The sequence below is a fragment of the Armigeres subalbatus genome, chromosome 3 (genome assembly GCF_024139115.2).
Source record: "Armigeres subalbatus isolate Guangzhou_Male chromosome 3, GZ_Asu_2, whole genome shotgun sequence".
In the NCBI taxonomy this organism is placed as follows: domain Eukaryota; kingdom Metazoa; phylum Arthropoda; class Insecta; order Diptera; family Culicidae; genus Armigeres; species Armigeres subalbatus.
In genome coordinates this window covers 6148839-6166299 of record NC_085141.1, presented here as the reverse complement: position 1 = coordinate 6166299, position 17461 = coordinate 6148839, and the positions used below count along the sequence as shown (strand labels likewise).

The window sequence follows — 17461 nt, the reverse complement described above, 5'->3', positions numbered from 1 at the left end:
CAACAATTTACGAACATTTAATGCGAATAAATAAATTACCATCGGATTAGCGTCGATGTCGCAAGTGATGTTCACTGTTTGCTTAACAGCGGCTCGTATTATTTGGGCTTCTGATTTGCACACCGGCGGATCTGTGGCGAGCGAGAGCGAAAGAGGCGTATGAGTTTGATGAATCTAATGGCTTGTTTGAGTCCGGAGGTATGCGGACTGTGTGTTACAAACTAAGCTGCTTGTGGACGGTACGGATAGAATGTTGGTAATAGGAGGAACGTGCATGAAATACTATTGCTGCTATCATAATTGGATTGGGGTGGAAATGGACGATGGTTGATAAGATTGGGACTGGAATATTCCATGAATAGGAAGGTCCACGGTTCGATCATTATTCTGCAGGTGGGCTTGTACCATAATTTGATAGCATGATGAATCCTCACCACTAATTTCCGTCACAGGATGAATATTATTATGCTGTTATTGGTGGCAACAGATGGGACATGCATATATGTAATATACGACTATGAACAACCGTACGTCTCCATGTACAAACATGCCACATCTTTTAGAAACTAATAAGTGTTCTATCGAATGCTAAATTTATGGTTGATTCATGTTTCAAACAACATTTTGCTGATAATTGTGCTTGTGCATCGAAGATAAGTAAATTCTATGTCTCTTGTCGTTCATCGGAAATGAGGGTATTTCTTACTCAATAGTACTGGGACCACATTGCATTTAAAACTAATTAGGATAATATGCATCCCTTATTAACATATGTTCCAAACAGATTGATCGATCACCCGACTACCAACTAACCTCACTCAGTGACCGTCAATCATGTTTGTGTCCCGTATATAAATGATGCTATCGAACAGATGACACACATTCTCCTTCCAGTGGAGCACCATGCCCCGAACAGAAATTGAAAAGAAACTGGGATCCGAATTTGTTGTGACAGTCAGAGTTGTTGAAACATGCCACAACGTAAATACATATTCCGATACAAGTTTACCACGCTAATGTTTTCGACTTCGATTCGGATGAAGGGTAGATGGCTAACCTTTTAGTCCTTTGCCTCTAGCGCCAATGAGTTGGAATCGAATCGGTAGTTTACGAATTATGATGGCACATAACATGGAGTACGCGTCCGGATTGAACTCGGAGCTTCGGAACGTGGTGCACAACAGCGGATAGATTGCTGTAAATGTTCCAGGGCACGCACAGTCGTAATGTATCATCATTATTATCATTTCGATTCGATGGGCGGCCGAGTGATTGTGTTTACTACACAGGAGAGTGTTAAAACCACGTGTGCTTAAGGGGGAGACCCTTCCTACCGTGAACCAAGTGTTTGAAATGGAAAGGGATATATGGATGACAAACATAGCGATGCGAACGGTGGTGGTGGAATAATGGTGATGGTGGTGGGCAATATAATTACATTTGATATCCAAATAGAGCTGATTGCTGTTGACGGTCCCGAGCGTGTTGGCCGCCTTGCACATGTACTCGCCGTGGGTCGCCTTCGTGATGCTCTGCAGCACCAGCGTCTGATTGGAGATGATTACACCGCGTGCTGATTGTAGCAGTTTATTCTGGAATTAAATTCGAATTATTATGTTGCTAAGAACGATTCTGTCAGAAGGAAGTACAGATTGTGGTGGAGGAAACTTCAGGCTGCGTGTTTGAAACAATTTGTTTTCGGCTTAGCAAATGGTGTTCCTGTGTAAATTATAGACAATTTACCAAATTTTGCCGTTTTCATAATTTCGCTATTTTTGTTTACTTTTTTATACAGATTTCTTGAAACGCATCGTTCTACATTCTAAGCTTTATTTTGGTGAAATTAAGGCTTGATGATAGATTATATTTGTTTGTTGAATCTTCTTCTATCTTCTATGTACATTAAAATGAATTTCTGTCTGTCTGACCCTTGTAGACTCGGATACTACTAAACCGATCGGCGTGACAATTTGTATGCAGAGGTTTTTGGGGCAGGGAAGGGTTTTTAAGATGGTTCGAAACCCCTCCTCCTTTGGAAAGGAGGGCTCCCATATAAATGACACCAATTGTCTGCATAATCAGAGAATAAATCAATTTTAGGCGAAACGAAGTTCGTCGGGTCTGCTAGTATCAAAATATAACAAAAAAAAACCTTCACTTTAAGGGAGCAATTTAACGAAATCAATTAGACCCCAAAATTCAAATAATATAAAAGTTAATACTTTTCGGTTGTAACGTAATTGTTACAATGCATTGTTATGTGAGTGTTTTTTTTTATTTAAAAATAAATTTAATAATTTTTATAATAATTGTTACTATTTTTGGTGATATTAATTGACTAACTTTTGAGATTAAGAGATAAAGTTGGGAAAATCGAAATTAACGACAAATTTGAAAAAAAAATCATCACATTGCAATATCATCTAAGCGCACGATATTATCTTTGATTGTGCAAAGATATTATCTCAAATCTGAAAAGAATTGATCATTGAAGCATTTGATGATGATCCGGATAGCCAGCACAGTTTCAGTTATGCTCACGTTGCGAAGACGTTGCTACAACAAAATTTGTGAAAAAATTTATCTCTCAGACGAACATTGAACTTTATTTACGGAGCCTTTAGATAACTATGATCAATATCCCATGATTTCAGTATCTTTGTTCAGAAGATTAAATAATGGGATGGTTTGGAATGCCTGTTTCGAGGCCTTTCCAGAAATTCCCTTTGAATTTATTCAGAAACTCACGTTTAAGCCCTCAATAGCCACCTCCTACTCACGCCCCAGAAATTCTTCCGAAAATTCCTCCAAGAACTTTCTTGGAAAACTTGAAAAACTGTGGGATTTTCTTTCTACGAGAATTATCCCGGAAATTCCTTGTAAAATTCGTCTGCAAATTCATCTGGCTATTTCTTCAGATATTCTTCCGCAAATTTCACCAAAACTCTTTAGGAATTACTTTCAAAAATACTCCTTGAAATTCCTCTGGAAATTCTTCAACGAATTCTTCTGGAAGATCCTGCCGGAATCAAAATTGCTCAAAATTGCTGCCGGTACTTCCCCTTAGTTTTCTTAAAAAAATTATCCAAAAATCCTTCTGAGTTTTCCAAGATTTTTTTCCAGGAATGTACAGCAATATCTTAAAACAATAGCCCCGGAAATTCTTCTATAAACTCTCCCCCTTTTTCTTCAACAAACTCCTCCATGAATTCTCCCAAAATTTCCATCAAGAAACTTCCTCAAGAATTCCTTCAAAAATATCTTTACAAGTTCCCCCGAAAATTTCTTCAAGAATTCCTCGGGAATTCTTTTTTGAATTCCCACAGAATTTCCCTGCCGAATATTACTTCAAGAACTACTCCATGAGGTTTCTATTGCGGGAAGCATTTCCGAAGGAATTTCTACGAGAGTATCCGGAGGAGTTCAAAGATGATTTCCTGGAGAATTTCCTGAAGTGATTTCGTAGGAAGTTCGCGATGGAGTTCCTGGTTTGAGTCCCACGAGGATTTTTTGGATAAATTCTTGATGGATTTTCTGATGGATTTTCTGGAGAAATTCTGGGAGGAGTTCCTAGAAGAGTATCTGAAAAAAAATCTAAGAGAAATTTCTTCAAATGCAGCTCATAAGGAATCTTCAGAAAAAAATATTTTGGAATTTCCAATTCATAAAATATTTATTTTTTATTTCCAATTACCAATTAGATTTGGTTTGTTGGGATTTGGTTTGTTGTTCAATAAATTTTTGATTGAAGAGTTGGTTTACAAGCTTGTTGTTTAGTGTTTGTATTTTGTTGGTCCAGTCCGTGTCGATCCTTTCGTATGTGTTCGTGTCGCTGACAAGGATCGACACGGACTGGACCAACAAAATACAAACACTAAACAACAAGCTTGTAAACCAACTCTTCAATCAAAAATTTATTGAACAACAAACCAAATCCCGTTTGGTGTCTTACCATGCTACGTGTCCAAAAATTTATGGACTACCCTAAATACACAAACCGGGCAATCCGTTGAGGGTAATACTATCGTGTATCAATTGCCCAACGTATTACCTGTCCAAATATCTTGCAGACATACTGCGTCGATCGATTGATCAAAGCAAATACAATGTGCAAAATTCTTACGAGTTCTGCACATTTGTAAACAGCACCACATTGCCTCCTAACTATGTGTTGGTTTCGTTCGACGTGGTAAGTCTGTTTACGTGTATACCAAGGGACGTCGCAATAGAAGCGGTACGAAATAATTGGAGTTCGATCGAGAAAAATACATCCATTAAAAATGTAGAAATGTTTGTTGAGCTAATAAGCTTCAATCTCTCCTCCAGTTATTTCGTTCAAAGTGGAGTGTTCTACCGCCAAAAAGTGGAACGGCAATGGGTAACCTTGTCGCCTGCACTTGCGGATCTAGTGATGGAAACGTTACTAGATCACGTGCTTGGTATGATCGGTATTCCGATTCCGTTTCTGAAAAGTACGTCGACGATTTGATCACCGCTCTACCGAGAGAAAAGGTTGAGTATGTGAGAAACGCTCTAAACGGGTTCAACTCACACATTCAATTCACGTGTGAAATTGAAAACAACAACCAGCTCCCGTATCTCGACATGCTGTTGATACGCACAGAGCAACAAATGATCGTCACTGATTGGTATAAAAAACCAATTGCTTCGGGACGAATTTTGAATTACTTCTCGTTTCATCCACTTACACAAAAATTAAACACGGCTACCGGCTTTATCGGGAGAGTTTTTCAACTTTCGACGTGCAGATCGGAAACTGAGAAGAAGGATTTGGTTCGAGAATATTTGCTCATAAACAACTATCCCAGTTCATTGATAAATCGGTTAATTAACAGATTTATCAATAAGAACGCAATCATTGAAAATAATAACAGCAACATTTCTCCCGAACCTAAAATTTACCGATCACTCCATCATGTGGAGAATCTCACACCGGCTCTCGCTAAAATTATAAAACGAAATTTTCCTAATATTTCACTGGGCTTCAAATGTGTCAAAAACAATAGGCTGTTGTTTTCTAAGCTGAAGGACAAAACGTCACTTTTAGAAAGACGGAATGTGATTTATCGCATCCCGTGCGCTGACTGTGACTGCTCGTACATTGGCTTAACTACACAACAACTTAAAAATCGTCTCTCTGGTCATCGCTCTCTCATCAATCGCTTAGCTCAGTTGAAATCTTCTAACCCAGACGGAGCGATTGAGAGAGAAGATGAATTCAAAAAGACGGCATTGATGGTACATGCCATTGAGAATGATCACCAATTCGATTTGTCTAAAACCAGAATTCTAGAACAAGACAATCGACTACCTGCACTTCAAATACTCGAAATGTGTCACATTTTCAGTGACAACACAACGGTGAATTTCAGGACCGATACAAGTAATTTAAATGCAGTGTATACAGGTTTTCTGCACTCAATCGGCGTCGGATAAAGACAGCAAAGCATCGTCTCGCTCGCTGCATCATTTCGCTGCTCTTTTCTCATCTGTCCCATTCTAATGTTTTTGGCATCTCTTTTTCTGTTTCGTACCTCCATCTTCAAACTGTTATCTATGTGCGCAGGTGAAAGCTGTGTAAGTTTGTGCTCCCTTTTTTTTTTTTTAAGTTGTACCAATTCAATGTAAAACGAATTAAGTCACTATAATCCGAATTCTAATGTAATTACAGTGAAATGTTGTTAGCCGTCCAATTAATGTTTCAACCCTACTTGACCTAAAAATAACTGTTCAGTGTAAGTAAAAATGTTTGTACTGTTCAACTTAGTTAGTGACTAAATATGTGGAATTTTGTAGTTTGCCCTGAGGATGAATGAATAAACATTCGAAACGTCGGCTTTGACTAAAACGGTTGTTTTATTAGTAACCCGTGGACCGATATAACGCCATAAAACCCAAAAAATCACAAACAACGGTCGTAAATTCATCAATATACAAAAGAAATTCTAATAGGAATTTCAGGGGGCGTTAGAGGGGCAATTCCTTAGTTTCCTGAAAAACAATTAACACATGTTCATCTTTATGTTTGGCCGAGAAAATGTTGAATAGAAAAGGATCTACTGGCTAGGATGTTATTGATCAGTTTTTTTAGTAGTTTGTCAATAACTCATTTCAGAGGATATATTTCAATATGTGTTGTATGGTGGACTTCTAGTGTAAAGGTTTATTTATAACTCTGCCTGAAATTCATACAATTCGTTGAATGAAATTCACTAATTACGGAGCAATAGCTTCAGTAGCATTAACCTATACTAAATGTTTGAAATTTTGTTATCATTTAGTATAAGATACTGCTACTAGCGCTATATCTCCGGTAGAAGTTAATTTCAAATATCGACGGCAAAAACGATTCTAAAGATGTGAAAATTAGAATAACTTTAGAAAGAAAGTTATCCCTGTTTTACATCTTTGAAATCAGTCTTATTATCGTTATACCCATCTTAGTGTTATGTACTCGTATAATTACGAATCATAATAAAGGTTCCTCGGAACCAACATGCAAAATTATGTACGATGTGCATTATAAAATTTTTTGCTTTGATAGTACGTACACTAAAATAATGCAGGTGTACGTACTATCGAGGTATGTCTGCAGTACCTTTTTGTGTGATTTAGTGTAATAGCGTCTTCGAGACATTTTATCAGTAAGTCGATGCTATTCTTTGGAGGTAAAAGTGAGATAAAACAAATATTTTTTTCCACTTTACAACATATCTTATTCCTTCGCGAAAGTTGTAGCAAAAGTTCCTTAAAAACTTTATCGAAGGCACCAAGTTTGTAATTTCATTACATTTGGAGATTTATTGCTTTTTATGCTAATAAGCTTTGAACATGTTGGACGTTTAAGCATACAAGCATATGGAGCCGCATGGTGCATTGGTTCATGATGCTTTGCATAGTAGAAAATGGTTTTTGATGAAACATTCCTTACATTCGCGTGCTACTCTACAGTCCAGGTATTAATTTAAAGTTCAATATTTGTTTTGGAGATAGAAGAAAAAGAGAACGTTATTTTTGGCAACCGACCCGGCAACGAAATAAGGACTATAATTGGAAACTCGGTACCTGGAATGTCAGGACCCTAAATGAACCTGGACGAGTGAGCCTTCTGGCTCGCGAACTGCAGAAGGTTGGAGTGAACGTGGCCGCTATTCAAGAAGTCCGATGGCCTAGATCCGGAGAACGTGAATTCCGAGCCATGGACCCCACGACCAACACTGCATTCAAGTATAACATCTATCACAGCGGCGGTGAAAAAGCAGAGCATGGAGTTGGTTTCGTAGTGATGGGCAAGCAGATGAAGCGAGTGATGCGGTGGAAACCCATTAGCGAACGAATCTGTGTGTTGAGGATACGGGGCAAATTCTTCAATTACAGCCTAATCAACGATTACGCACCGACAAATGATAAATCCGACGACGTGAAGGACACGTTTTATGAATGTCTTGATAAAGCCTATGGAGAGTGCCCAAAGCATGACGTGAAAATTGTTATCGGAGACGCTAACGCTCAGGTCGGTAGAGAGGACTTTTTCCGTCCCATAATCGGTAGGGAGAGCCTTCACTCCGCCACCAATGACAACGGCCTACGGCTAGTAAATTTTGTTGCTGCCAGAGGGATGACATCGCACACTGGTTCAGAAGCCCCCAAAAGGTGCGTTTTTTAGTTTTCGACCTGAAAGCTACATTTTAGAGTCATGATGTTTTCAGAAGAGTTGAAGGATATTTCTTGGGCTTTCTTTTGATAAGAAAACATCAATGATCTATTCACCTTAAAGGGCGGTATAAAAAGAAAAAATTTACGCAGATGTACAAAAGCAGTGGTTGTTCTCTGCAATGTTATAAAGAATGTGAATTGGAACATCTTTCCTGAAGACACATTATTTTAAGTTGATTCAAAACAATAGTGGAACACGACGGAACAAAACAAATCATTGTGCATTCGGTAGCATAAAACCGAATCTTTCAGATGGTGACTGTTTGGCTTGCCGCCTCTTGCCGCTTTTCATGGTGTGTTGATATGAAAATTGACTATTTTTTCTAAAGATTCCTTAATAACTTTGACAGGTTTCAAGATAGATCAAAGTAGTCTTCTAGACAAACATGTTTTTTGTCATTATGCACAACTTTCTAGAATAAACCATAGTGCTAAAATCATTTCCAAAAAAGTTATGCTCAAAATATGATTTTTTGGGGTCATTCATACAAAACGTGCTCTAATTTCTTACAAAACCGTTTGTCCAACATTGTGTCTTCAGAAAAGATGTTCCAATTCACATTCTTTATAACATTGCAGAGAACAACCACTGCTTTTGTACATCTGCGTAATTTTTTTATTCCATACCGTTCTTCAAGGTGGATAGATCATTGATATTTTCTTATCAAAAGAAAGCCCAAGAAATATCCTTCAACTTTTCTGAAGACATCATGACTCTAAAATGTAGTTTTCAGGTCGAAAACTAAAAAACGCACGTTTTGGGGGCTTCTGAACCAGTGTGCATCGGTAGCACCTACTTTGCACGAAAGAACATCCGAAAGCACACCTGGAGAAACCCAAATGGTGAAACTTGCAAGGATGTTATCGATCATTTAGTAATTCGCGTTCGATCATTTAGTAGTTTGTTAATAACTCATTCCAGAAGCTGAATTTCAAAATGTGTTGTATTAGTGGACTTCTAGTGCGAAGGTTTTTCTACAATTCTACCTAATGATTCGTTGTTAAAATTCAGCTAATAACGGAGTTATAGCGCTAGTTGCAGTAATTTAAACTTACTGATTGGAATTTTGTTATCATTTAGTCTAAGTTACTGAAACTATAGTTATAACTCCGTTTATAGTGGAATTCAAACAAGGAACCATAAGGCAGAATTGCAGAAAAACCTTTGCACTCCACCATACAACACATTTTGAAATTCAGCTTCTGGAATGAGATATTAACAAACTACTAAATAATCGAACGCGAATTACTAAATGATCGATAACATCCTTGGAAACTTGCAACCAGATAGACCATGTTCTGGTGAATGTTATCGATGTGCGGACATTCAGAGGTCCGAACATTGACTCTGATCATTACCTCGTTGTCAGTAAAATTCGATCACGGTTGTCAACTGTATCAAACGAAAGATCACAGCGAACGATGCGTTACAATATCCAGCGATTGTCGGCGGAAGGAGTATCGGCTGAGTACCGCCAGAAGCTCGACGAACGGAAAAGTGCAATCAACGTTAGCGACAACATCAACGATCTATGGGAGTCGATCCATGGAGCGGTGAGCACAACAGCACGAGAAGTGGTAGGCACTGCACAGAGGCGACCCAGGACGGGATGGTTCGATGTGGAGTGTCAGAGAGAGACAGGCGAGAAGAACCCTGCCAGAAGCCGGATGTTGGTGTCGGGGACTCGATCGAACAGAGAAACGAAACTACCGCAGAAAGAAGAAAGAATATGAAGAACATGTGATTAGCAAGGCGCAGGAAGAAATGGAGCAGAACGATATGCGGAGGTTCTATGAGTCTATCAATGGTGTGCGGAGAAAGACAGCGCCGTCTCCTGTCATGTGCAACGACCAACAAGGGAATTTGCTGACAGATAAAACCGAAGTGGCTGCCAGGAATGAATGAATTATGACAAACTATGCTTCAACATGGTTCTCCGGCGAAACTGATACGGCTGATTCGTATAACGTTGGACGGATCGAAATCAAGTGTAAGGGTTGCGGATGAAATATCGACGTCATTTGTTACCTTAGATGGATTAAAGCAGGGTGATGCACTCTCGAATCTACTGTTCAATATAGCGCTCGAAGAAGCGATTAGGAGAGCTGGTGTGCAAAGAAGCGGTACCATTATCATAAGATCGCATATGCTCCTGGGATTTGCGGACGATATTCTATATTATCGAGATTGATCGCCATGCCGTGGAAGAGACTTTTGGGCCTTTTAAGAGGGAGACAGCAAGGATTGGACTCACGATGCCACGAATATCAGCAAAACGATGTACATGGTCACTGGCAATCAACGTGGACTCAACGTGGTGGTAGCGAAAAGGTGATGGATAGTGGAAAATTTGAAGCGGTAGAAGAATTTGTGTATCTTGGAACATTAGTGACGTGCGATAATAATGTTACCCGCGAGGTGAAAAGGCGTATTGCAGCTGCAAATAGGGCTTATTACGGACTTCGTAACCAGCTTAAGTCCCGTAGTCTGCAAACGAAAACAAAACTCGCGCTGTATACTACTCTGATTCTTCCGGTGGCTTTATACGGCCATGAGACATGGACGTTAAAGGAGGCTGATCGGAGAGCTCTCGGAGTGTTTGAGCGTAAGGTGCTGCGTTCAATACTCGGCGGTAAACAGGAGAACGGTATCTGGCGGCGTCGCATGAATCACGAATTGTACCAGGTGTATAAAGGGCTGGATATTATTAAGCTTATACAACACGGCAGACTACGGTGGGCTGGTCACGTTGTTCGTATGCCGGAAAAACGTCAAGCGAAGATAATATTTAGTAGATAACCCGGAAGAGGCCGCAGGCTTCGTGGAAGGCCGCATACACGATGGCTTTTTGCAGTTAAAGAGGACCTGAGGGCGCCCAATGTTCAGGCCGACTGAAAGTGATTGGCCCAGGATCGAGTCCAGTGAAGAAGGATACTCCATTCGGCGTAGGTTCATCGAAGAGCTGTAGCCCATCAAGTAGTATTTGTACTTTGTTATGCGTATGAGATTGACTGCCACAATTTGTCCGTTGTCAAGTAGCAGTTCAAATATGGCTAAAAACTGCCGGCTTTAGGGCGCGAACAAGTATGAAACGATAGAGTGTGAAAGGGAGGCATGAAGACTATCTATTGAACAGCACAACAATCGAAGCATGAATCTTCTTGCCTAACGTCCTGGTAGCGGACGGCTTGGTTAGGGTATGGAAACCACCGTGGAACCAAATCAGGCATGTGGAGGTTTTGGAAGGTAAGATATGTTAAGAAAATTATTTTGAGCTATTTAGTGGAATGTCTTCACTTGTCATAAGACGAGTTTGTACAAACCCATTCAATTCCACCACTTAATTGTATCTTGACAGATACGTATTTCGACCTCAACAGTAAGGCCGTCTGCAGTGTCTCAGTGATTTGACTATGCGTCCAATTTTTGAATCTCGAGCTCGTTCAGTAGCCGCTAGGTTGCGAAGGCCGACGGAGGTCCTTCGTAGCTTAGTTGGTTAAAGCACCAGTCTAGCGTACTGTAGGGTCGTGGGTTCGAGTCCCATCGAAGGGAAAGTGGTTACCTTCAATACATTTTCCGAATTTATATCTTCCACATAACGTACATATTCACATATGAGTTTTCACAACATTGTAAATTGGAAAAATTGGACAAATTAGGCAAAGGAGCCAAATTAGGCTCATTAGACAAATTAGACAAGTTAGACAAATTAACCAAAAAATGCATTTTGTTAGGAAAATTATTTTGAGCTTTTTAGTGGAATGTCTTCACTTGTCATAAGACGAGTTTGTACCTTCCCATTCAATTCCACCACTTGATTGTACCTTGACAGCTACGTATTCAGTGTCTCGTACAGTAAGTCGAGTACGAGACACTGAAGACGACCTTACTGTTGAGCTCGAAATACATAACTGTCAAGGTACAATCACGTGGTGGAATTAAATGGGAACGTACAAACTCGTCTCATGTCTTGACTTACATGGGCATAAAAGTATCATTGTGTTAGCCCCATGATATACGAATGCAAAAACCGTAATGTGACTTAGAAACCTCGCGGTTAATAACTGTGGAAGTGCTGAATGAACACAGTGGGAGATGTAGTGCCAATAAGGAAAAGAAGAAAAAGAAAGAAACAAATTAGACAAATTCGGAAAAATGCACAAATTATACAAACTAGACGAATTATACATTGTTATATTATACATTATACATATACATTATACATTATACATTATACTAATTACATAGACAAGTTAGACTCTGGGATGGAGGGAAAAAACGCCATGTCGGCAAAGAGGAAAAAAATGCCATGTCATCTGCTACCAGACAATCGCTATCACGAATTGTCAGATGCATTTAGCAATCTTTTGTGTGGAAATATTAGTATCTTATTTGAAACATTTCAAGTGCTTTCTGTTATACGAAGGCTGTTTCACTTGGAAGAGTATTCCAAAATAGCCGAGCAGCTTAATAATAAATAGTTTCAATTATGTATTCAATCTCGATTTAAACGTCATTATGTGAATAGGTTTACAAATTAGCTAATTGCAAACACTTTGACTGTGCTAGGAAGAGCCTACACGGGTTAAACAATAAAAAATACATTGCCAATTGGTCGGGGTTCTGCCAAATCGCACCAAGCGTTTTTTGAGTGGCTTGTGGCATTTAGTACGTATAAGGAAAACGGAAATCATTTCATATACATTCATACAAAAAGTTGTTGTAGGATATCCTCAGTTATATGGTTGAATGAAATTCAATTTAATATTTGATCAATTAAATCTGCTAAACGAAAGCTTGGGCAGAAAAATGTTTTTTTTTGTTGGCGCTTGATGCGATTTGGCAGAACCCCAGCCAATTGTGATAAAAAAACGAGAATCTAAACAAGGAACAAAATGCAGCGTCTTTGCCAGTTAGACAAACTAGACAGATTCAACTTGGAATCGAACTCATGACCATTCCCTTATAAGGCGCTACGCTACGACCCCCCCCTACGGGTCGACACTACTGTATTAAAACCAATTTACAGACCCCAGTCGATTTTGGCAACATTCGGTTTGTGGCAACATTCGATGTTGGTAACAAAGCCATTCGATTTTGGTAACAAAGCCATTCGATTTTGGCAACAAAATCATTTGAATTTGGCAACATTTTAATTTTATTGTCCCAAGTTACATTTTAAGTTTTGTAACACTCTTGAAGACCATAATTTACTCTGCAAGAGTGTTATAAAACCAGTATGAAACTATAACGCTACTAGTGATTTTTTTAATTTTTGGTATTGCTCATAAGCCAGGTAAATCTCATAGTCCTTGTAAAAAAATGGTTAGAGCCCTAAACCGATACAAAAATCGTGAAAACCGCGTATTTTTTTTACAAGGAAAACGCTCAAATTTGAAAATTCTCGTAAAAAAATGGCTAGACCCCCCAACGTAAAAAAAATGTAAAAAAAACGCATTAAAAAATTCTCAGTGTCACAATAAGTGAATAAACGTGAAAAATCATTAGGAAACAAAAACCATTCGATTATTGATACTCTTATTGAGGATAATTTTTAGTCTAATAAATCGTTGATCCGGAGCCACCGAAAAAACGGGGAAAATAGTTAATTTGCAGTGAAACGAATGCTTAATCCATCTATGATCTACGCAAGTCTAGAAAATAATGGATTTCAAATTCTTGCACTTGGGTGCGCTAGAGTATATGAAACTACCAGTTTGATTCGATATCTCGGGATCCATTTGGTTTTGGAAGCTGCCGTCTTCTACAAAGTTATTCGAGTTGTTGGAAACTAATATCTTGAGAAACTGTTTAGTTTAGTAATCCTCTGAAAGGCGTCGATAATATGTATGAGAGATCAGTTTGGTTCAATATCGCGGAATCTGAGGAATATAGAAAGTTGACGTCTTCTACAAAGCTGTTCGGGGATTGGAAACCAATATCTTGAAAAACTGTTTAGTTTTTAATTCATCTGCAAGGCGGCGCTACAATACATAAGAGATCAGTTTGGTTCGATATCTCGGTATCTGTAGGTTTAAAAAGTTGCGGCTTTCTATAAAGTTGTTCGGGGATTGGAAACCAATATGTTGAGAAACTATGTAGTTGAGAATTCATCCGCAAGGCAGCGCTGTTGTATTCGAGCGGACATTTACGATTTTACGGACATATCGGGTTTCCCGAGATTCCCAAATTGCATGCATAGTGGAAGTGTTGGCTTTGCAAATTGATTGTGAGTCATTCGACTCTGCGTCCAATTTGGGATTCTCGAGCTTATTCAGTAGCCGCTAGGTTGCGTAGGCCGACGGAGGTCCTTCGTAGCTTAGTTGGTTAAAGCACCAGTCTAGCGTACTGAGGGTCATGGGTTCGAGTCCCATCCAAGGAAAGTAGTTACCTCCAATACATTTTTCAAATAATAATTTTCCACATAATGTACATATTCACATCTGGGTTTTCAGAGCAGTGACAGGAATGTTTCTCTACGTTTGATGACAATTTTAGGTGATGGATTACTAATAGATGTACACACTAATTCTTCTTACAATTCATCTTACAGCCACCCTCAGTATTATCTTGCTTTGTAGCCGCGCATCTTACCGTATGGCTAAGGAGGGCCCAGCTCAGGAGTAACCCAACACTAAAAAACGGAACTTGGAGCATTAAGAAATGTTAGATAATCGCATACCTAAGATTGCTTATATATGTTAGGTCGAGTTTATTTTTATATAAAGTGCATGTTGGAAACACATTTATGGTTTTATACTATGCGGGAAGACCAAAGCACAATATTTTTGCCAAACTAAAAATAAATTGCCAGTCCATTTTGTGTTGAAACTCTAAAACAGAACATACCGTTTTGGCTCAAATCCCGAACATGACTCATATACCGAGCATTGGCGTTTTGGAACCCTAAAACTAAAAATTCCACCGGTTTTCAGTTCTGATAATCAAGATTACAAATGAATTCAAGGTCCTATGAAAAGAATTACACGAATAAAGCCAAAATTGCCATTTAAAAGCAAGTGTTCGGAATATGAGCCATGTTCAGAATTTGAGTCAAAACGGTATCAACACTTACAACCAAAACAATCGAATCTGACTCGTTCCAATCTTTAGGTCTTTGTCATTATTATTTTCAACCAAAACAAAGCTTTCTTGTTGATTTTACAGTCGCCTGTCCACATCTCAATATTGATAGTGGGATTGTGAGAGATCGAGGAATAGAAGAAAAAGTGGAATGAGTACTAAGAAAAAATTGTCATTCGTCATTTCTTATCGTTGATGTGTTTTTAATTTCCAAAAATGGTCTAGTAGCCATAATTTTACAAAACATTACAGTAGAGGTGATATATTGTGCAAAATATATGTAATATTACGTAACCGAATCAGAACTGTCAGTCAATCAAGCGATAAGTTCTCACTTTGAATTGTTAAATTCCCCATACTAATTTCCTTACAAACAAAACATTCATTACATGAGATGAGACGAAATCAGATGAGTGTCTGGAGCAAAATCGATTTTTTGAACCACCCAAATGTGTACAAGTAAACCATTTGGTCTAAAGATCAGGATAAATATATTGACATCGGCAGCAAAATAAAATTTCCATGAAGAATAAGAAACTTTCCGTAAAAAATAGGAAATTGCCAATGAAGAAATGAAGGTATGAGCAATATGAATAAATGTAAAATTTCCACAAATAATGCATAATTTCCATAAACAATTGAGAATTTTCCACGAAACAAGAATAAATTATCACTTTTAAAAGCAAAAATTGCAATTATAAAAAAAAAAAAGATTTTTCCATGAAGAAATCAAAATGTCACAAAAAATACAAAATTTCTTTTTTTTTTTTTTTCATGTAACCCGTTGGCAGTCTCTCGACTCAAACTCTACTCCGGGTCCATCCCTGTTATTCCCCACGGTAATTAAATTTGCTTCTATGAGCCTCTATTTTAGATCAATAACAGACGTTCCTAAGCCACGTTGCTCAAATGGTCACTGTTTTAGGCCTGATCCAAATAGTTTTATTAAATAGTCCCCTTCAATAACATAACTGATCACCGTTTTCACCATTATAACTATCACTCATCACTCCAACTTAACACTAGGTCTATTCCCTGTTGATCCGGTGATTAAATTTGCTTCTACGAGCCTCTATTTTTGATCATTAACAGACGTTTCTAAGCTACGTTGCTCAAATGGTCACTGTTAAGGCCTGATTCAAATAGTTTTCTATAAAATAATCCCGGTAGCATCATTTATTATCGTTTTCATCACCATCACTATCATAATTACTATTGTCCCTGTCATCACAAATATCTTATTTACAGTCATGAACACACACACAATGAATCGATCTTCAAAACAGCGCTGTTATATATCATATCAGAACCGACACTTCTACTAGCTTTCATTGGACATGTACCGAATATTTTACATTATTTCTAGTATAATTATAGAATAATTCCACTTCTAGCACCTCAACTCAATATTGCATTTCATTCTTCATACTCACTGCAAACATGTTCCCATCCCTATCAACTCTATCTTTTACCTAGCTTCTTCTGTCACTATGTCTACACCACCAATACCAACTTGTATATTAACCTTTTCACTAACACTTGCATAACCACACAATCACTATTTTCATATCAACAACCATTTTTCACAATTTCATCAAGATCAGCCATCATCACTACTACCCTTACTACAATGTTAACGCAAACAAAAACTAGTCAGTCATTTTTTTTTTCTAAATTTGCAGTTTCCATCAAACAAATGAAGCTCAAAAAATAATAAGCTTATAATCTATCGCGAGAGTCAGTCTTATTGTAGATAAGATGACAAAGAGAGAAAACTTGAATAGAAGTGCATTTTTGAAACAATAATATAATATAATATAAACAATAACGCACTAGATTTTGATAAATATGACTCGTTTAAAATTTATTTTGGAATCTATCTGGTCTATTTACCAGGCCACACTTCAGAACCGTGCGCCCATCAATCATCAAAAATTCTCAACTTAACAACACCGAATACTGTTGCTATGGGCCTGTTGGTTTTCAAAAGCTTCGAAATCGCCTCCGAATAAGATTCAACAGGTAATAATTTTACAGACATTTCTTAAGCTTCGAATTTTTGATAGGCTTAGGAAGTATTATGGTAGATCTTTATGTCTATGGATCTACTGTTAATCTAGTCATAATTATGTCGAATGTTTCGCACTGTGTCATTATTACTCTGCCTGTCTTAGTTATCTTATGTTTCCTACGTTATTCAGTTCAATTCTATACTCATTGTAGATTATGTTACGTTTTGATGTCAGTTCATTGTCTTTATTGTTAAAGGTCACCTCCTCTCAGGCGAGTATCCTAGTTCAAGCGTATAAGTAAGAACCGCTTAAGAGTTAAGTAAACGTGAAGAAATGGTCTTTAAGTTGTCTAATAGTCTCAAAGCCTTACATACAAGCGTAGCATTACTGTAATTTTATGGGTCGTGGTCAGCTATAGGATTCACTTTTCGGTGGCAAAGTACAGCTTCATCACGCCTATTCCCTATCTATTTGAAAAAAATATCGAGATTGAAGCCAATGTAAGATTGTTTGCATACCATCGTTTTAATTTGTGGTATTTTTAATTATGGTTCGTTAAAGTGAGACATAACAAAATAAAAAGGTGCCACGTTCCTAGTTTTGATAAAACTTCTACTCAGTGAATCCA

At 38.0% G+C, this 17461-nt stretch overlaps 1 protein-coding gene across 2 annotated transcripts in view; it reads right to left on the bottom strand.

The window, feature by feature from the left end:
- Positions 1–17461, bottom strand: part of LOC134219490 (hemicentin-2) — a 514836-nt gene that overhangs the window by 24913 nt on the left and 472462 nt on the right. For both annotated transcript variants that reach the window (XM_062698236.1, XM_062698237.1), the window contains exons 11-12: positions 1439–1592; positions 40–131 (exon numbers count right to left, since the gene is read on the bottom strand). In XM_062698236.1, the coding sequence (XP_062554220.1) occupies positions 40–131; positions 1439–1592 (246 nt within the window). The remainder of the gene's footprint in view (positions 1–39; positions 132–1438; positions 1593–17461) is intronic.